This window comes from Neodiprion lecontei, chromosome 3, assembly GCF_021901455.1.
Source record: "Neodiprion lecontei isolate iyNeoLeco1 chromosome 3, iyNeoLeco1.1, whole genome shotgun sequence".
NCBI lineage: Eukaryota > Metazoa > Arthropoda > Insecta > Hymenoptera > Diprionidae > Neodiprion > Neodiprion lecontei.
Genome location: NC_060262.1, coordinates 24,970,512 through 24,992,544, shown reverse-complemented (window position 1 = coordinate 24,992,544; position 22,033 = coordinate 24,970,512). Strand labels below are relative to the sequence as shown.

General features: G+C 34.8%; 3 protein-coding genes across 6 annotated transcripts; 2 read left to right on the top strand and 1 right to left on the bottom strand.

The window, feature by feature from the left end:
• Positions 1–969: 969 nt before the first annotated feature.
• Positions 970–7,266, top strand: LOC107217471 (histone-lysine N-methyltransferase PR-Set7). The gene is made up of 4 exons (XM_015655008.2): positions 970–1,294; positions 2,692–2,899; positions 3,012–3,588; positions 4,159–7,266. Exons 2-4 carry the CDS (start codon positions 2,734–2,736, stop codon positions 4,367–4,369), a joined length of 954 nt encoding a protein of 317 aa, XP_015510494.2. The 5' UTR covers positions 970–1,294; positions 2,692–2,733; the 3' UTR covers positions 4,370–7,266.
• Positions 7,267–7,616: 350 nt separating this feature from the next.
• On the top strand, positions 7,617–14,135 carry LOC107217495 (leucine-zipper-like transcriptional regulator 1). 4 transcript variants are annotated; one of them, XM_015655048.2, is made up of 10 exons: positions 7,625–7,892; positions 7,981–8,118; positions 8,575–8,883; positions 9,205–9,319; positions 9,418–9,584; positions 9,742–10,727; positions 10,900–11,102; positions 11,171–11,455; positions 11,862–12,044; positions 12,147–14,135. In XM_015655048.2, exons 2-9 carry the CDS (start codon positions 8,012–8,014, stop codon positions 11,994–11,996), a joined length of 2,307 nt encoding a protein of 768 aa, XP_015510534.1. In that variant the 5' UTR covers positions 7,625–7,892; positions 7,981–8,011; the 3' UTR covers positions 11,997–12,044; positions 12,147–14,135. The 4 variants fall into 4 exon arrangements, with proteins under 4 accessions (XP_046589665.1, XP_015510534.1, XP_046589664.1 ...); XM_046733708.1 differs by having other exon boundaries at positions 7,963–8,118; XM_046733707.1 differs by having other exon boundaries at positions 7,626–7,892; positions 7,972–8,118.
• A 433-nt stretch (positions 14,136–14,568) lies between these two features.
• On the bottom strand, positions 14,569–21,805 carry LOC107217489. Its single transcript, XM_015655043.2, has 5 exons — positions 21,387–21,805; positions 20,281–20,631; positions 19,657–19,877; positions 19,250–19,393; positions 14,569–19,104 (listed from the first exon to the last, which is right to left on the bottom strand). Exons 1-5 carry the CDS (start codon positions 21,688–21,690, stop codon positions 17,698–17,700), a joined length of 2,427 nt encoding a protein of 808 aa, XP_015510529.2. The 5' UTR covers positions 21,691–21,805; the 3' UTR covers positions 14,569–17,697.
• Between the last annotated feature and the right edge of the window lie 228 nt (positions 21,806–22,033).

Below are 22,033 nucleotides of genomic sequence, written 5' to 3'. Positions count from 1 at the left end.
TCGAGCGAGAAAACAGTTCAGCATGAAACCATCCGTATATAATTGATAAGGATTTGATTACTACTAATCCGGAAAATCCATCTTTATGTCAGTCGTTATAGTTTCTTATATCCAATTTAGAACTGTAATTAATTAACATCGTTCTTCAAAAAAGTCTTGTGAGTGGAACGTGGGATTAACGTGCATTAAATTACATTCAATTGTTATTAATTTACTTTAGATCGGCAAGCCCTTATTCGGAGACTATTTGTCGATGTGACTTTTTGTTTATGTTCATTTGGGTTGCATGTTCCGTATTTCCAAAAAATATTTACAAGTATTATTTTTGTGTAGAATGGTCTGGGTTTTCCGATGCAAATAAACTGTGTTTTTAAAAAACCACGTTAATCGAACGTAAGTTGAGAAATTAGTCGAGTCTTGCACGCGCGCTGCAAGTTCTCGGTCACTTCTCCGGGTGACCGAGTTGCAGTAAAAATCAGCGTCACAGTAAACAAATTACATAAAGAACAACTATATATCTTCATCCTTTGGTTAACTTCTTCGACTATTTCTCCTATCGTTTGCATCAAGAAAAGGTTTCTAATTCTGTAAACAGGAAACCAGGTGTACGTTTACTTTGCATCTATTTAGATAACATTATTTTTGTCGATCTGATGAAGTTTCATTAACATTACTGAATTTGGCTCAAATGAACTTGCATAGTTGAAAAGTATAGATAGATGGATAGATAGATGGATACGTCATTTGACTCTGCAAAATCTGGATACACGCTGTGAACGATGGTAAGATCAGTTTTTGTCGTCTTTGCCACTTTACGTACCGACCATTTGCCGGATCGGGTTTTCGCGCATGTCAGGATGCAGAGGGCGCTGCTTGACAATGAATTTATAACGCCCACATTCCATAACCAAAGGTCTCACCAGGCTATCAATCTCTCTGTATTCACAGTAAACGGCGAGATGACAAACCGAGCAGTCTGCAGTGACTTCCTCGCTTTATTAGTGTTGTGTTATTTACGTTGACGTTTTTAGGTTTGATTAATTGTTCACTTGTAATTAAACATCTCCGTGCAACGGAGGCTAAGTGGTGAATTTTTCCTACGAAAGATATAATAATATAATATAATAGCCCGCGATTAGATAACTTGGCAATAATTTAAAAAGCATGCCAGGTGATCGAGCAGTTGTGAACGCTACCAATTGTTACAAACATTTTGTATTCTAGTGGCTTATAAATTATAAATTTATAACAATATTTTAATCAGTACCAAGACTAATTGTCGACATTGTCAAAGGTGAGTTTATCTTCCGTCCAAATGATGTTTTTCACTTATGCATTTATACGTTTGCTAAGCAAACCGTTATTGGTTATGTTTTCGAACCATATTCGAGCATCATTTTTTTTCCCACTCGATGAGTCTCACGTAATCTCAATTTTTTTAAGTTCGGCTAACAGAATGGAAACTGTAACCGTTTTACAGAATTACTCACTTACCGCGAAATTTTCGAACCCTACTAAGTGGATTGTACTCGTAACTTGAATTCAAAGCGTACGTTTTACGAGCATATATGCAGCCTGCATTGTATATAAGCATGACATTTGTTTGGTAATTTGTGTACAGCCATCTCATTCTGACAGCATCAGTTGGGTACATCATAAATAATACTTATTAGTGTGTATCGACCTTGATTTTTATGTAACCATCAACTGTCAAGCATAGGACATATTTTTAGTATCCATATCTCTGTTCTTCCTCCTCTCACAATTGACTGTACTATTCTTTTATTTTTGATGGGACGCTAGTCTAAAGACAATGTTTGCACCGTAATTATGCTTTAAGTGCACGTGCATTCAACTTCTCACACTATGTCAGTCACTGAAAACAAATGGCTAATGGCTAATGGCAAACTGCATTGTTGTATGTAATGAAAATTCAGTTTTTATTACGTGTGATTGCACTGTTTTTTTTTCATGTCTTATTCTCTTTGTAAAAAATGTCTGTCTGATTTAGTTGTACCTCTGCAACTAGAATTCGTGCACAAAAATGTATTACGCATACATACATAACACAGACTAATAATACTGAGGAAAGAGACATTGGACCTATATATATATACAATATGTACACATAGTTGATTCATCAATCACTTGTCATTTTGTTCTTCACTGCACAGAATCTAGTATTAAGTCTCTGAGTTCTTAGGTCAATGTAAAATCACAATCCCCCAATGGCAATTATTTCTATTACCATTGTTTCATCACTCGTTAAATAAAAAAACATACGATTATGTTCGGAGGCTAAATCCTTGCAATTTAATACATCAATATTTTAAAGTTTCCAAATCATCGTCAGAGCGTCTTTAAAATGGGCGATGATTCCTAAAGCAATTACCTTTAGTTAGATCTAGCATTGTTTTTATGAAAACGTTCTGGTTTAACAACATATAGTTAACTCATGCATATATCCGCTGAGTTATAACTCTTGAGAGACAAATTATGTCCATGAGATTGTCACTATGTAGGAATAAAAGCAGTACTTATAATAGAAAACAGAGATTTGTTTACCGGGCTTTCACAAAAGAAAATACAACCTGCTATTCTAGCTAGCTTCCTTGTTATAACAAAGAATGTATCTCTACTAAAAAATATTGTAAATATAGTCTTTCATTCCAATTATTCTTATATTTTCAGTTGTCTCAAGGTCATTCTTGTGAAGCTATAAAACGAATACATATGTACAAAATGGATATTCATCTTCGATCAGGACACAGGCAAAAAAAACTTGACACCACCGATAATCAGAAACAGTTTTTAAATAATTTAGAAGATCAATTTTCATGCACTAGGAGTTCACCAAGGCGACAAAATGGGTTTGATCAGCAGCTGTTCAAGACAGATGGTGTGTCGTCAATTTTTCTTTGTAATACATGATTTGTGCTACTGTTAATCTGACAGTAAAACTGTGTTGAAGTTTGATAAATGGAAGACTTATTGAATTTATATTACCATAGAAACTCCAGTTGCTGTACCAGTCAATGGACCTCCAACTCCGCATCGGATCAATATGACAAGAACAGATTCTGAAGATTCTGAAAAACCAAATGCTGGTGATAATACAAATACGAGCAAGATATTTTATCGAGAGTCTCCCAGTACTGTGCTGGACAATGTACAAAATCCTGCCAAAAAGTCATTGAAAAAAGGTCGTAGAAAACTCAATCCAAACAACACCGATGGACAAGGATTACTAAAAATGACTGCGAATAGAACCAATCACAAATTAACAGACTATTTCCCAGTTCGTAGAAGTGTTCGTAAATGTAAAAGAACTGTGTTAGAAGAACAACAGAGGGACATGGAAAATAAGGTTCTATGTCAGGTGCAGGATGGGCTGAAAATACAAGAGTTCATTGGTAAGGGCAGAGGAATTGTTACAACGAGAGAATTTCGGAAAGGTGACTTTGTGGTAGAATATATCGGTGACCTGATTGATCAAAATATGGCTAAAAAACGAGAAGCTGAATATGCTCGAGATCACAGTACAGGATGTTACATGTACTACTTCAAGCACCGTAACCAACAGTATTGGTAAGTATATAATATCGTCATTCTGATTATTAACAAAGTGAGTTGGTTGTAGGAAAGACCCAAAAGACCATTTGCATTTAATTTTTGAGGTTTTCTTCTCTATACTAAAAAAGTTTCTATTTTCATACTAATAACAATAATAATAATTCCTCCCTACACTCGCCGTACCCAATAGAGTATGTCCCCAGAAGCCACATTGTGACTTGTGTAGGGCAAGGCAGGGGATGGATCGGTAACCATTATTGTGCGGCTGCAGCCAACTTAAGATGTTCGGTAGAAATACCCGCATTCGCACAAGGGATAAGGAAAACTGCCGAAATCCTTGTGCGAGTGTAGCCGCACCGAGTTCAAACCCCAACTTGCCTATTCGGCGTCTGAACGGAGTCACCCAACTTACATTTTTTGCGAGTTACAGCTCAGGTCTTGCTTGACAAACTAGAGATTTGAACTCGAGTCCTCCCATTATACAGTTTCACATGCTATGTGCTATGCTACTATGATCTATCATCAAACGGTGACGTTTTTTTTTACAAGTATGAAACTAACGAACATATTATTTTCTGTTTACAGTGTGGATGCAACACCAGAATCAGATAAGTTAGGCAGATTAGTAAATCATTCTCGTAATGGTAATCTGATTGCACGTGTGATAGAAGTTGGATCTATACCACATTTAGTCCTTACGGCTAAAGATGACGTACCACGTGGTGTTGAAGTGACTTATGACTATGGAGACCGTAGTCGAGAATCTATCCGTAATCATCCATGGTTAGCATTGTAACGAGAAGTAGGATCATTCTTACATCTCCGGTAATTAGTCATAATTAGATAAAATAATTTTTAACCAGTGCACATATTTGCAGTCCCTCGAGTTGCTAGTTACAATAATGCAAGTGCACCTAAATTATGTAAAAATGTTTACAGAGACTGAGATTACGATAAATTTAACACTGGTTTTGTACTAACTAATATCTTGGTAATTGCCCATGTAATCAATAAATGAAAAATTTATTCAACTCTGTAAAATTGCTAGAAATTTACAAATTTAATGTGATGGTAAACATCACATGAGAATGGCAGGCACAGATTATCGCTGTGTACTGCAATATTAGGGACCTCCTGCATATGGTGGAAAAACTTCCTTCAGGAGCCAACGATACCCGTTGCGTTTAACAATATACATTACGCGCTTTTGAGTGATGTTCGAACGCGAAATTCTTGAATATGAAATTGTATCTGTCAAATATGTGATTAAAAAAATTACTTCTTCGGTAAAAAAGTTTGATGAAAAATAAAATTTTATATCCAACGAACTCTGAAATAAAAAAATTACAAGTGCATATAACAACGGTGATTTTAACTTTATGCCTACGTTCAAATCTCCTCCTCAATATCATAAAAAACAAACTTTTCTCAATAACGTGAATCTGAAATCGTCAGATGCCATTTCACGTCAAACATTTTTACCAAAGAATTAACTCTTCTTTTTAATTTAAACCTGTTCGTTTCCAAGAATATTTCCCTCGAACATCGTTTATCCGCGTATAAATGTATTGCAAAGAGAAACTGATCAGATTGACTCTTAATATTATTACCTATTTTACACTCATTTAATCAGTTTTAATGTATATTTATTGGTTTGGTACCGTTAAAGATATTATTTTTGTATAGGTTTATGTTTCGAAACAGACAATTAGTATCATTCAGTGATTTATGATTGTAGTATTTAATTAACCTTTTCAATGCAATGATTCTCACATTCTTAATAAATATTAATGAATAAATTAGCTCTTCTATATATCTACAATAAGGATTTTTAAACGATACTTAGTGATATTCACATTTCTTTTCATCATCTCGAGAAACTTCTACATTTTTTAAATCTCTCGCAATCGAAATTCTATGTAAAACAATGGTCCTTACTACATATTTTTGCAAAGTACAAAATAGAGCTGATGAACTGCACTGGATTGCAAATAAGTAGTAAATGAAAGAGAAAACAAATAGTAATTCGAATAGAAATTATCAATGGGTATAGCATAATAAATACCCCAGTTCAATGAATAATAAAAAAATGACATACTATTTATATAAAATTGCAAAAATGTGAAACACCATTATAATTATAGCCGATTTAAGTATTATATGCGTTATACGAAAATCCTGTGGAAGCAGTTGAAAAAGTTGAATAAATAATGTTTCTTTCAAAATACTATGCCAATTGTGTAGGAATAAGAATGCTAGTTTAAAATCGTATCACCATACAGGAGCAAACAAAACTGTTCTTTGATAAAAAATTTCAAGGCGCTTAGCGTCCAACGACAACTGGTTTTGATTAATTAAAAAATGAGCACAGTGCGGGAATAAAATCCAATTCCGATCGTAGTGTGATGAACTAAAGTTATTTAAACATATTTATTATTCAGTTACGATTATCCTAAGTGGCTTGGGCTATTACAGACTTGGGCTATGTTGAAATTCTTATTACAAATTGAAATATATACAGTTATAAAGTTATGGCGAGAACTGCACAAGCCTAGAAGTTCGGATGGGAGGTAAAAGATAGTAAACGTTAATGTAAATCATCGTAGTGTTTAAAAAAGTTTGAAGAATTTGGATAAATAGTTACAACTATCTTATCACAGATTTGATGAATAACTAACTATTATTTAAGCGATCCCGTTGAAGATTAAAAATCAAACGTTTGTTATTTAAATTCTAACTCAATAGCTACATAACTGCCTGTTGTATTTAAATTGTACAAACTAATGAATAGCCGTGCTTCGTTTATCCTTATTTATCTTTGATCAAGTAAAATATCTCACTCTCAAATGGGTGGACTAAAATATAGTAATGACTTAGATGTTATACAAATACGTCGGCTCTGCCTGCCTTATTAATATTTTAGTAACATATATTGTCTAGTATTCACATAAAGTTAACGTTAGTAGATAATTTATGTTAATAATTAGCCTGTATAGTATTCAGTTGACTATATACTTGTGTATATTCATTTATAATGTAGTCACTTACTTCCGGAATATTTCTGGTAAATAGTGTAATACTATCAATGTGAATATTAATGACATTGTCAATAATCATCCCTGAAAAATTTTATTTTAATTCTTTTTAAGCATGTTTCTACTTTTTCTGAGGTGATCAAACTAGCAAATGGTCCTAGATTGATTTAAATTTGGCTTCATAACAATGTAAAATATACTTTTTTCTACCCAACAGACAACTTGTACATTTGATATAGTTTTGATACAAAATTGAATTGTTATACGTATTTAGTTGTGCCAATGATCAGTATAATTTCACAAAGAAATTTACTATTTTTGGTGTTACCGAGCCTATTAAGAGAATGTTATAATTTTGTTGGTATCTCGTAATATTTTAAGAGTTTCAATGACCCTGATAAAAACAAGTAATTACTTCTGACAGTTGGATTTTGTTCCGCAGTTTGAACTTTCCCTGCCAGCTTTTTTCTCTTAATTCATCAATTCAACATGTCTACAACTAAAATCTCTGATCATTTAATTACCTCTACGACTGAATTGAAACAAAATATCATAGATAACTTTTTAGTGAATGCATATATAGGTATACATATTTTTTATTATACGCTTTATGTTATTACAAAGATGTCATGAATAAAAATATAATTGTGCACATGAACATAATATTGAGATGATGTTTTTATTGAAAGATTCTAGGTGTGTAACAATTAGAGCTGGTCTAATTGCGCGATTTTCTTATCATGATATAAAAGTACTTGAAACGTTGAATTTCAATGAAACATTGCCAAATAATTTTCAATTCAAATTCTTCCAATATTCACAAGAGTAATGATAAAAAATTAAGGGATACCGAATTGACTAAACTTAGATAGGTCTGAGGCTATTTCGATTTTGATTTGTCAAATATAACTACAATAATCTCATCACTGACAGTTAAGATAATATATAGGATATTATCTTACTGACAGTGTGCACTGAAAGAAATCGTGATAGCAGAAAATAACGCCTGCCAATGGGAGAGGATAGAAATATTATGAATGAAACCCACGCACTTCTGTCTATCACACGCAAGCTCGAAACGAATGAAATATCGATTTGATAAACAAGAACCCCGAATGGCCAGAATTTCGCGGTTGAAAAAATACGAATTTCTGATTGGCTACAGAGGGTCATCCACCTGATTTTGACACTCGACATACAAATGTGACAAACGCATAATAATGATGTAGAGTAACGTTTCGCAAAATCACAATATAACGCTGCTTTCATCTGATACAAAGATAAGTGAGTACTTATTTTGTTATGCAACTATTGAACGGACAATTAACGTAATTGGAAATGCAAATAATTTGAGGTTGTGAAGCTCCTTTAGAATCGGGTGAAATTTTACCGACATAACCGAAATGGACAACACAGCGACAGCCGAGTGTCTCACCCTGGATTTTGGGCCGTTCGAAACGGTTCACCGTTGGCAACAAATGCCAGAATGTGATGAATTTGTTGGAGCCAGGTGCGATAAATTTTCGTCAATCCATTTCATGCATTATAGGTTATGTCAGTTTATGTCAAGTTATAACATCGCTCTTCACCGTTTGCTTTCCTATTTTAATCCAGCAATTGAACCGCTTACTGATGCATTAGAGATAATGTTTCAATTCACACATGCTATACTTCATGACTTTGATGGAGCAGATACACCTACAAAAAATTTGTTTCAATATATTAAGATTCTGAATAAAGTTAAATGAGATCCTCTGTAGAAGAGTATCAGTCAATCATTTGTGCAGCTTCTTATATTGATGTCAACTGTCCAAGTATTGTGCTAAAAGTTTGCCAGAAACAGGTGTTTCGTTACTTTATGAAAGTCATTTACAAAATTTGGATATCTTCATCAGATAACATAATAAAATATCCCCTTATAATGGTAAATAAGTCAACATCCATCTCTATTATTTTTTCTACACAGACGAAGTAAGCACACGGTAGTAGCATATAAAGATGCTATTTACGTATTTGGAGGAGATAACGGAAAGAAAATGTTGAATGATTTGCTACGGTTTGACGTTAAAGAAAAATCTTGGGGTAGGGCGTTCTCCACTGGGATTCCGCCAGCACCAAGATATCACCACTCAGCCGTAGTTTATGACGTTTCTATGTTCGTTTTTGGTGGATACACTGGAGACATTCATTCAAATTCTAATTTAACCAACAAGAATGATTTATTTGAGTATAAATTCAAGACTGGTCAATGGATTGAGTGGCGGTTTATTGGAAAGTAAGTTGATTGTGACCTTTATCAACATTCCTACAACGATGATAAAAATATGGAGCTTTCCATAATAATTATGGTACCTGCTCCTCTCATTATTTGAATCTATTGAAATCATAAACAAATTGCAGAGTATTCGAAGAGCAGAAAGTTTATGTCCAAGCATCTAGTTGTGATATGAAGTAATTGGCCAGAGCAAGACTGTTCATGTCTAATAAATATATATATGTGAATATATATATGTCTGCACCTGGCATTGGAATATTATTGCTAAACTACGAACTATGTATAATACTTATTTTCATAGTATCTCTTTCAAATCTGTAGAACACCTGTACCCAGATCAGCCCATGGTGCTGCAGTGTATGATAATAAGCTTTGGATATTCGCTGGGTACGATGGGAATGCTAGATTAAATGATATGTGGACCATATCGCTGCTTGTAAGTCAATTACATTCACACTAAATTATAATTAATAGATAGTAAATTTTTTTATGTAAAAGTAAGAGTTGATTAAATAAAAGCATTGTGGTTTATAGCCAGGAGATATGAGAGTTTGGGAAGAAGTTGCGCAATCTGGAGATTGTCCACCAACGTGTTGCAATTTCCCTGTAGCTGTTGCTCGTGAATCTATGTTCGTTTTCAGTGGTCAGAGTGGAGCCAAAATTACAAACAGCTTGTTTCAGTTCCACTTCAAAGACAAAAGGTCGGTGAAATTGGCATACCAACATCAATAAAGTTTTTTAGTCAAACAAATATCCAAATTCATTATGCAAAAATGCAGACTTTCATTACAAGACTTTTGTAATTAAGAAGCACTCGGATTTTTTGACATAATGCGTGACATGAATTATGTTCAATAGGTGGACTCGAATATCCACAGAGCATATATTGAGAGGTGCTCCACCTCCTCCAGCTCGCCGTTATGGTCACACAATGGTCAGTTTTGACAGGCATCTCTATGTCTTTGGTGGAACGGCAGATTCAACCCTACCCAATGATTTGCATTGTTACGACCTGGATACACAGACATGGAGTGTAATTTTATCATCGGCAGACAGCCAAGTACCATCTGGACGATTATTTCATGCTGCAGCAGTAATTGGGGAAGCTATGTTTATATTTGGAGGCACTGTAGATAACAATGTGAGATCTGGTGAGATGTACAGGTTTCAATTTTCTTCTTATCCTAAATGTACTCTGCACGATGATTTTGGAAGATTGCTCAGCAGTCAACAGTTCTGCGACGTCCAATTTATTGTTGGAGAAAGCGAAGAGAAAATACCAGCACATATTGCTATGGTAGCCGCACGATCTCAGTGGTTAAGAGCTAGAATTAAACAAGCCCAAGATCAGAGAGAAAAGCATCTTGAAAAAATTTTAGGCATTACCGATCTACCGCTCAAAGATTTACCGTTGCTAGAAGTCAAATTGAAGGATGCTGTGCCGGAAGCCTTTGAAATGGTGTTGAACTACATATACACTGATCGAATAGATCCTACCAAAAAAATAGAAGATCCGTTGAGCAACAGAATCGTACTTCTAATGATGGACGTTTATCGACTAGCTGTTCAATTTCACATGAAAAGATTGGAACAACTTTGTGTTCAATATCTTGAAGCTACTATCAGTCATGCAAACGTTCTTGAAGCACTTCATAATGCAGCACTTTTAAAGTTGTATTTTATTAAAGAATTCTGCTTGAGTTTTGTTGTCAAGGACAGTAACTACAATCAAATAGTGATGAGCCAGGAATTTGAAACATTGGATCAACCCTTAATGGTAGAAATCATAAGAAGAAGGCAAATGCCGCAAGCTAAAAACTTTCTAAAGTCATACGAATCGACAGGTACTTTATTTAATATTGCCAAATTTTGGTGTTTAAAGGAATCTTTTAGTGAATACTTTGGAATAAAGACAATAACAATAACAAAGTGTGTCTTATTTAGAGCATAGATTCATTACTTATTGCTTGACGCTTTTACATTTTGTATGGTGATAATTTTATTTTTCTTGAATAGAATTTGCACACATTCATGTGTTGGGAACAACTCTAGAGCAGGATATGGAGGTCTTTTTAAAGAGTGCGAGCACCGAATTTTGTGATATTATGCTGATGTTGCATGGGACACCCATACCAGCACACAAGGCTATCCTTGCCGCTAGATGCAGTTATTTCGAAGGCATGTTCCGATCTTTTATGCCTGAAGACAACATAGTGAACGTAAGTATATTACTAGGCCCTCTTATTATTGATTGTAGTACTTTACTTGTAACAAATACCATTTTCAGATCCAAATCGGAGAGATGATTCCTTCAAAAGAATCATTCGATTCCCTGCTCAGGTATATTTATTACGCAGATGTCTTAATGCCTCCTGAGGACTCTCTGTACCTATTCACTGCACCAGTATTTTACGGCTTTACAAATAATCGCCTGCAAGCCTTTTGCAAGCAAAATCTTGAAATGAATGTTACGTTTGAAAACGTTATACAAATTCTTGAAGCTGCAGATAGAATGCAGGCTATTGACATGAAAAAATATGCTCTCAATCTGATCGTCCATCATTTTAGTAAGGTATAGAACAACATTTCTTGAAAGAAAAGTTTAATGCATAATATGTGGAGCATACTTATGTAAATTGAGTCACCTTGATTCCTGAATGTCAAACTTTGTTGTGATACTTAACTTTTTTACACTCTGTGGAAAAAAATCCATACATACGTGCACTCGTGCTTCACCTAAATCAATGAGACCTTATTATAAATAAATTGCTTTTTTTTATGTAGGTGCAATACTGTTGAACAATTGAGTTGAGGAAAAATGTTGATTGGGATCGTTTTCCAAGTACTCGTTAAAATTTAGAAAAATAATCCATCAGTTCTAATCCAATTTTTGACCACAAAATATTTACCATTTTTGGTTTCCATTGACTGTGGAAGCGATATTTGAGCATCACATAAATGGTGTACCTAATTTGTAGGTGGCACGATTGCCAAAATTGAAGCAGTTGAGTCGAGAACTTTTACTGGATATTATAGAGGCATTGGCGGATGAAAAGAGTGAGGCTCGAATGTGTCAGGACATGTCCAGTGCTAGTCTTTCCAGTGACTGCTGACAGACTTCCAGTCAGGTATGGAGAGCTCCCATGCCCTCCAGTTTTCAGGTTTGTATTTACAAGAGAATAAATGAGTTATTAAGTTAAATGGGTAAATATTATATATAAATAAAATGGAAAACAAATGGTGAAAAATGTTTTAATTTTTAGGAGTTATTTCGAGTGAATTTCATCTTGATAACACGCATGATACTGTTCATTGGGAACTACTACTTTGATTTAAAGATGTGTCCGCAATATAGACAAGGCTACAGGCGATGTAACCATAAGAAGAAGCGACATCATCGATTTAAAATTCACTGACAGTTGGCATGACTTTTATTACGACTGCTAGCGTGTCTCAAGAAAAAAGATGACACCAGCAGCTTCAACTATTGAATTTTTTTCACATGAATGGATTATTACGTGATAAGTTTTTGAAATCTCGTCACCAATTTAGTCATACTCAATTTATAGTATAGTAATAGCAGACAGCTAATTGTTAGTAATATACTTGTTGCCCTTGACAATGACCAGTAAAAGCATGTCTCAACGTTCTTGTATTGGCTTCAACAAATCAATAATCTGCTCAAATAACATGATAAGCATAAGTGTGATATTGGTCAGTTTGCAGCGTTCGCAGGATGAGTTCATTTACGAAAATTAAAAAATAAATTACCACAGTAAATTACGTTATTATTTATTGCAGTTAGTAGTGATTTCGAATAGTTTTTTACTTTTTCCAAATAAATCTAGTCACACTTAACCCGGTGGAAGAATTAGAATTAATGATGAAATGACACAAATCGTACAATACTTATGGTCATTTCTACGATAAAAAAAATATGAAGCACGTATCGTACTATGTTACAAGCTTTTGTATAATAAAGAGCTGTAATACGATTTGCTGGTAAATTCTAGTAAAAACAGAAATTAGTTTTACGAAATCTTAAGATATTAAGCACGCGAATTAGCACGAGTTATTGAAACATCTGCGCAAGAATTCAACATTCCACAACCGTAATAATAGAATATTTTGTTTATTAATTGTGAATTTAAGAAGATTCGGGTCCTATCACTATCAAAAGTAACTACCGTTTCAGGTTATCCTAATTTCTAAATTTCACGGTTATCCTCTCTCAAGTTACATGATATCGTAGTTATTAATTAGGTAGTTAATTACCTATATTTAGAAAATAATTTTGAATAACAGATGTAGTCCTTTAATGTTTTATCTTTACTATTCAGAAATTCTAATGTATTGTTACATTCATCAAGACATATTGAGCGAAAAAGCATTGTCTCCGTATAAATGATAGCATTGACAGGTTTTTTTAAGCATCACTGAAATCGTATACATAAGTTTGTATTCATTAAGCAAACCATAATTAGCGAAAATTGTATGGTTAAAAGTTTTTTCATTCACTTGAAGTGTTTGCGAACGTGTGTTATGTAAGAATTTGATACAGCTAATCTGCACCTTGATCTAACGTTGGTGTAATTAAATTTATTTGTATATATATTTTTAATCAATTTATGTATCATTGATTGTTTTCTATTTACGAGCATTCTTAGTAATGTATGATCATACTCAAATGACAGTGTTGAGTGTGGAAAGTTCAACTTATTCAATATTCAATATTGATATTGAATAGGTTTGATGCATTTGGGATGTCCAACAATTTTTGTTATTCCATTTGGTAAGAAATTTGATTATTCATCAACGCGATACGTAAACAAAAGTTTCACTGATAATGCTCAACGGTTTTTTTTTCTTTGTAGCCAGCACAGTTTAATGGTAACAATTTCTGTATTAAGTCATTCGTTTCACTGTACAATTGCTGTTGCCTGTGCAAAATTTATGTGTGACTATTGATAGAAAAGCACAAAACGAACAGAATCTCTGCATGTGCCAAATTATGTTAGAACCAATCTAATTTTAAAAAAGTGCAATATTTGAATAAAACAAAGCATTATATCTAACAATATTTATTTTAACGTAGCTTGGTTTTGAATAATAATATGCAAGCGTTCACACCATTTGATATGCAAACACTTGAAAAATATAATAATCTTGTTATATGTATATACTCTGTGGAACTGCCACAAAACTTGTTCGATATTAGAGATTCTCAAAAATAATAAAGAAAATATCATAAATAATTGTATGCTGTTAGCTCATTAGTAGTGCCTAGAGAAAATATGTTACAACAAGAAACTTTTGTGGGATTACTACTAAACTTACCACTTACCATCCCACACACGTATGTTCGAATATTTTTGACGTTCCTCAAGAGTAAACTCGTTGAGTTTCACGTGCATCTTCTCCTATGACTTTCAATGGATAACGGATTTCGGCTGGAATCCCTGACCACTTCAGATTGATGATACTGCATGTATAGTAAAGTTTTCTGAAAATTAGTTGTGATTACTAGTCGAATGAACGGATATTGTGCAAACATGGTATAAGACGATATTCACTGTTATATACTAAATTATATGGATACTAACAAATGATAGGTATATATCATTCGTAAAATACGTCTCTAGAACGTGATAGTGAAGTACATACAAATAGAAATACAGATATTTCTGAAGAATCGACTTTATTTATTGAAATATACAGTTTAAAAACGTAATGTAATCACACTTTTGTTCAAATTTTTTTTATAAACGATAAGGCTATCTCTTTTCATACTATTGTTCAGCTACAGTAAAATTACATTCTTACAAAATACTTATATATTTCATATTGTCACCTATTTATGAATAGGCATATTTCATACATAAGTATACCATTAATCAGTATGATTCACAATTTAAAAGCTGTAAACTTAGATCTCTGTATCCAGCTGGTAACTATCATATAGGCACGTTTTCATTTTCATTGTGATTGAAATTTGTTTATACACAAAGTATATACTTTTCTTGTATATAGCAAGTTTAAAATTGTTTTTCTTAGTTTAATTATTACCTATCAACAATGACTTATATAGCAATCACAGACATCCATTGTGCTGTATCAAGTTTATAAAATTTTGAGTGGATAATACTAATTTTGAGTTAATAAACATTCTATTTTGGGTAGTTTAAATACAAATAAAGTTCACAAAGTAATGTTTCCGTGCATACGCAATAAGTGTCTCAAGACTGAAGTGATGTCAAATAAATCTAGAAATCATGTCTTCACATGTTTTTGCCGCATTAAATTAATTTTTTGAATTTTGTCCATACCATTTATCCAACTTATACAAATTACATTTCTGTTGTTGAAATGATATTGACAAAATGATTGCATTGTAATCCATGTTTCAATTCAAATACCATCGTACTAGAATTCAGAGATTCAATGTTCAATTGAAATGGTAAAAATTCAAATGAAGCATAGTATCAAGAATTTTTTGTACTCTTCATGTAATTCCTATAAAACATTTCGTTTGCATTGGTGACCTGTAAGAAAGTGATGTACCTAACATAAATTTTTAAGTAGCTCATTAATGTGATTAATGCACAGATCAACATAAATAGAACCGACGGAACTCAGAACTTCAAATACTTCACACAGGTAATCGTTTTTCTATTTCTCCAGAATCTATAAAAAATTTAAAAAAAAATTATATATATTAGCAAAATTCAGTGCATGGTATCAAATTCATCGACATATCTTGACAAAAACATCGATAAACTTATAACAGATATTGCTTAAGTTTTACGTCAAAGTGTAATGCATCATTTAGGAAATATATGACTTATATGAGAATAGAAAAATATTGGAATGCAGTCAAATATACAGGCATATTTGAATGCACATGTATTTAAACATTTATTATACATCAGTTATGCGGAACGGAAATTATTCGGTTTGAAATTAAAATCCTACAGTAAATGAGCACAACAGATGTCGGTTTGCTATTCCACAGAAGACAATCATTTCATTCTCTCATAAATATAGATCTTTCAACAACTCTATATAATTATTGTAATTGTACATATTTACTCACTAATATTGGTCACAAAGCTCCTACTGAATTTTTACTACTACTAGCAAAGGCAAATTAGTGAATGTAGAAAATTTAGTAGCATGTACTGTATTTTAGTGTTAGCAACCAACCAACAAAAATAATGAAGTTAGACCAAGTGAAAATAAATTTTGTTCATTACAATGGGAAAAAAAATCTTCATCCTTTGTGCTAAATAAAGTTGTAACCAAATTAATATTGGTTGGTGGACACCAGAAATGGATTCATAAAAGTATTGTACACAGCATCATCTGATACTGTAATCCCTGCAATTTCTTCTTTTAATTCGCTAATAAGAAAAGATTTTGAATTACGAATAGTGTTGTACTTCATACAGTTTATCCTCGCTACAAGTTTTTCTACTCTTAAAATCACCGCTGGCTCACATAGACTATAAAGCACTCACTGAGAAATATTCGAAATAGAAATAAAACAGGCGTTACTGTAAATTAAATCAGTTTTCTTTTTTTTGAATGAAGAAAAAGGTAATTCAAGTTCGTTGATGAATGAAGAGAAAAAATGTCCGTTCAACCTGACGCAGTAACACTACTAAGCTCTGTGCACTAAATTTTGGCCGTTCCGTTCAAAATACTAATGCTTTGTTTACAAAAATAATGCATCAACACTTTGAAATGTCCATACAACATGAAAAATAAATGAAGTACGAAAAGTAGAACAGTAACTAAAGCACACATGCGTCATATACAGTTCTACTCTATTTATTCCATCAATTGGAACAAAATCATCGTTGTTTGTAACCGGACATTTCTTTTTTCAAATACAAAAGTAGTTTGAACAAAATCGATCTGTAGCCTCCTGACCACCATATTTATATGTTACCTATCAAGCTGTTCCTAAAATTATGATGCATCAAACACTAAATTGCCAAAAATGTAGTAAAACTAAAAGATATTTGCAAGTGAATTTTTTTTTCTTCTTTTGCTGGATTTGCGAAATAGATATTTAAAATGCAGTTATCAAAAAGAAGAGGAAGGAAATAGACAAGAAATCGAGAAAAATGACACATTTATTGTTATGTTATTTACTTTAAGCATTATTTAGGGATATTCGAATATTCGAAGTATTACTGTTGGTATGATTATGAAAATTTAATAATTTCATCATTGTGAAGTGATGGACTAATGTTATACGATAAAATGATAATTATTTCGGGAGAAAAAATGATCGAATATCCTCAGAAAAATATCTCAAAGATATAGACATCTTCAAGTACTCAAATGTTCAGAGCATATTTGCGAAGTATACTTCTTGAAATATGAAGATACAACTGTAGAAGAAAATTAGAAGTTCTGAACTAAAAGCATTATTATAGATGAAACGCAGGTAGGGCAAACATAATGATTGGATAATTTGTTAGTTAGTATAAATAATATTAGGGCAAGGTTAACTACCCGTCGTTTTCGATAATGAAAATTCATCAGGATTACTTTGAAAATAGCTTTCACTGTTAAATTGGAGTATACATAACTAAGCATAAAGAAATCGATTTTGCGCCATTTCTACTTTACACAATAAAACGCGATTTCGATTTTCTTATCGAATGTGCCTAAGAGTGAGAAATGATTGAATTGAATTAAACAAGGAATGCAAGTATAATAAATTGCGTTTCAATCGCATTTAAGGCAGATACACTGGCCTTAATTCAAATTTTCTCATAACTTTTGTTATTAATTATGTTACCTTTATTTACTGAGGCGTTTTATTCTAGACCGGGTCGATAGTGACCGGGCGCTGGGATTGTACGGTGATTTTACCCGTTTCGCTATACCTGAACTGCTTGGACTCGCTTGTGGCCCAGATGAAGATGATGTTTGCTTCAATTTACTGGGTAATGAAAGCCTGTTCGCTTTCACGATATCATATTGACTGGCCATTTGAGGCGGTACTGTATGACCCATGATATCAACATTCCTTGAGCGTAAAGTTTTAATAGGGGTTGCTGCGATCGTATCAGATCGTAACCATCTCTGCGGTGGTAAGTCAGGCGTACTTGTTATATTTACTCGTTCTCTCTGAACGGTGAAACTTCCTCTCAGCTGTATTCGATTTCCACCATTTATTGAAGGCCTCCTAATGGTTTTCACGGGTGTAGCCTTCTTCTCTAGGCTTCTTCTCTGGTTGGTCCTTGTATTTTCAGGTCCTTCTCCAGTAACCTCCCATTTATCCGGCCACGATAGTCGAGTGTGACTGTCTTTACCTTGATTTGCTGGGTCATTTTCGTCTATCGGCAGAATTCTCTGATCCTCGGAACGTGTTCGCCTCTTCAGATTAGGTTCCGAACTACAACTCTCATCAGCCTGTGCTAGTGTACTGTGTCTTCGTTTCGTACCAACAGCTGTGCCAGGTTTCAATTCATCGCAAGAACCGTTAAATGCATTTTGTCTAACCATATGGTGCAAATTATTTGATTCTTCTTTGGTTTTATGATCAGACATTCTGCTAGGTTTTGGCACTTGTCTATTCAGACTTTGTAAGTTATGATTATTTTGACTTCCCATGGATTTGTGATCAGGTATCCTTTTGGAATGGACAGGCTGATCGCTTTTCTCTAATTTTGTTGTAGACACGTCTTCCGATTTTGTTGAACCTTCTGTTCGTTGTACATTGTCAGAACAAACGCTTGATGATACTTCCGCAACTTGTATACTCTCTCTACTACGCAGTTCTCTTTGAGGACTTTCATGACATTGTTGCGAACATTTAGTCAAAGGCTTTGTAACATTGAGCGGTTGATTTTTCAAATTCGGATTATGCTGCTCTACTAAAGGTTTTGACACTGCAGGTAGCCTTTCTCTATGTAAAATATTAGCTACTTCTGTAATTTTTCTCATAGCATCCACAATATTATCCGATGAATCTGGTTGTTTAGACTCATTTTCACTTTCATCAGTCTTCGTGAAATTTGGTACTGGTGGTTGCGGTTGGGCGGCGTACAAATTAGGATTGGTTTCAGGTTTTGTGGAGTAATTTGGCTCGTACTCGACTTGTTCAGAAGTACTGGGAACTGGGGAAAGTATTACCCGTTGAGGAATTCCTTTTGGTGATATCGGGCGTTCTTTTTCTTTGCAGCTCTTCTGACCAAGCAAAACCTGAAAAGGATATGTAATATTAATTAGCATCAGTGTGGACTAGAGCTTACAATTCAGCATATGTTTTTGCTATATTTGTTCCTTTGCAATACAGTTGAAAATGCAACACAAGAAACTCGTCATTTTGTCACAGAATTCAGCTAACCTCAGTTCGTGATGGTCCAGGTGGATCCAGCATTAGAGTAACAACACTGGTGTTGTCTGCTCTAAGTCTTGTTGATGACCACCTTTCCAAGGCTCTATCTACCAGACTTTTGGATGGATTTATCCACATTTGTATATCTGTATGCTGCAATGGTAATTGTAATCAATGAAGCTTCATAATCTGACAATGAATGAAAAATTTCGAGGAAATGTCTAATGTTCTACATATTATTTTGAAAATATTCCATACTTGTGATATCTTCAGTCAATCTAATATTTTATTACATTGATATCTGTAGTGTAATAGACCCTAATTTTTAGTTCCTGTAATGTCGAAAGACTGGAAAATTTTCATGACACAGCCATTTATCAATAAACGCAACCTTAATAACATTTGGGTGAACATACCCCATTACCAGTTTGCTGAGAAGCAATAAGATGTTTTTCATTGTGTCTTTCGGCATTTTGGACAATTGATACAGCTAACTGTGGGGATAGCATGTTCCACAAGCCATCTGTTCCAAAGATAAGACAACGATGGGACTTCACATCCACTGCTACAACAGCTACATCAGGCTCAGGTGATACCACGAACTTATCAAGTTCAGAGTTGTAGCTCCAAAGATCACCTGCGTCGAACATTAAACATATGTCGCAAGCATCTGTTTAATATACTGTACTGAGTGATACAGAGCTGGTGAAATGCAACTTTTTGCAGCAAGGTGAAGAAGGTCTCTGTACATTATGCTTGATATCTGATTACATTATTCACATGTTGTTTCATAAAACATGAGTGAATATGCAACGAAATAAGTTTTGTGATTTTCTTTTAGCAAATTATTCAATTGCACTCATACGGTGTAAAGCATGGAATAATTGCAATCCCAATTATAAAATGATTATAACGAGTAAAACTGAGAGTATATCATACAGTTGAATTAAAAAAGTGACTCAAAGTGAGAACAGTTGCTACAGACACGGAATTATCAATTCCATTAGTCTATTGGTAATTTTCGAACTTTGTTTATTTACCTAATGACCTAGCAACTGCAAGAAACGGAATCTCATCAATATGAGTCGATCTACGAACAGGTCCCTTGTGTCCGATCCTTGGTCTGTTCCAAACTACCCTGGGCACACCGGATTTACTGACTACTTTTCCGCCACAAGCTTGGATTCTGGTCATCTCACGCTTACTTTCTGGTTTGTGGTCTTTGGTGAGAGCTTTAGCTTTCCAATAAAGTTCTCCTTCGTCCTGGTACCCAAGAATAATTCCTGAGTCTCCGACATGACCTATGTAAATTTTTCCTTTTCGAATGAAAGCAACACTTGCCGTTGTACCAGCTGTACTAGGAAGACCCGAAGCTGTTCTCGGCCATTTGTCTGTTGAAAAATAAATTTGGTTATTCATTTCAAGTATAGAATCAAGAACTTTTTTTTACCGACTTGAATTTAAAATGACTGACATAGCTGGTTTTCTAGTAGTCGATAAAAACAGACTATGCATATTTGTTTCCATTTGTATTCGACACGTTTGCAACCGAAAGAAACACTTTGACAATCAATATGATGTGAAGTTGATACACTGATGCTGAAAACATCTATACAGAGCAAATAAGAAACGAATATCCTGTAAGCAACAGAGATCTAGTCAATTCCAAAATTGATCAATGAGAAAGTCTGTCAAATGTCGAAAATGAGAAAGTGATTCAATAAAAAGTCTGTACTATTGTGAAGGGAAAGAAATCTCGCGTTACATCTAGAACCCTTGGAATCCCTGAACACCTAGCCTCTTGCAAGGCTCTATCTTACTGTGATCAGTGTTAATTCTCAGAAAATGTGTTTCGGTAATTTCGTGCGGGCAGGGAGGCGTCGTAGCAACAAGTACGGCGTAATTACGTCCCCTTTGCTGGACAGTATCAAATTTAGTGAAACCGAGAATTAAATTGAGGTTACCTGGGGGTTACATAACCTAAATCTCATTCGGAAGTATAGGCGCGGAGGCAGACAGAGCGGGAGGGCAGGACGGGAGCGGCGGAGAGGGGGAGACGGGCAAAGGCTCGTGATCGGTGGGGGGAGGAGAGGAGCGAGGATAGGCATTGGGAATAGCGCGGGAGGGTAACCTGACGACGACTTACCGAGCTGTCGCCACATAGCCTGATGGGTGTTGTTGTATCCATCCTGTATGGCTCTTAAAACATCCTCATCTCTATCAGACCAGAAGTTCTTCTGTTTGACGATAGTGTCCATGAGATGTTCCTTGGCGTACGTGGCCGCCTCACCGCCGCCATGCCCGTCAAATATACCGAAAAAAGCGTACTCGAGGTCTTTGTCGTCGGCGGTTTGCTGGTATGCTACGCTAAACATATCCTCCATGTATTTTCGGCCTCCCTGATTGCAGTGGCCTGTTACTCGGAGATTCACTCCTATACTCAGCGGCATTTTCACTGATTTACCGTTAGTTCAAACACGGTATTGTAATTTAGCACGGTTACGGACCACAAACAACACATCGATGATCGGGCAAGAAGAGTACGAATGCACACACTCCCTACGCCTTCGCCTTCTTTTCATAGACTGCTTTACCTCCGCTGATCGGAGTGGGGGGGCCTCGAAATGCGGCGGGGTGGGGGCGCCCTCTGCCCCTCTGATCCGATACTCACTCGACGGCCGACCTACCGTTCCGCGAACGCGGTGCATGATGGGACTTGCCTGCCGGCGGCGTTGCCAAACTCGCACGAGCCTGTCCGCGCGCCGTGAATCACACTGGTGTTCAAGTTATGCT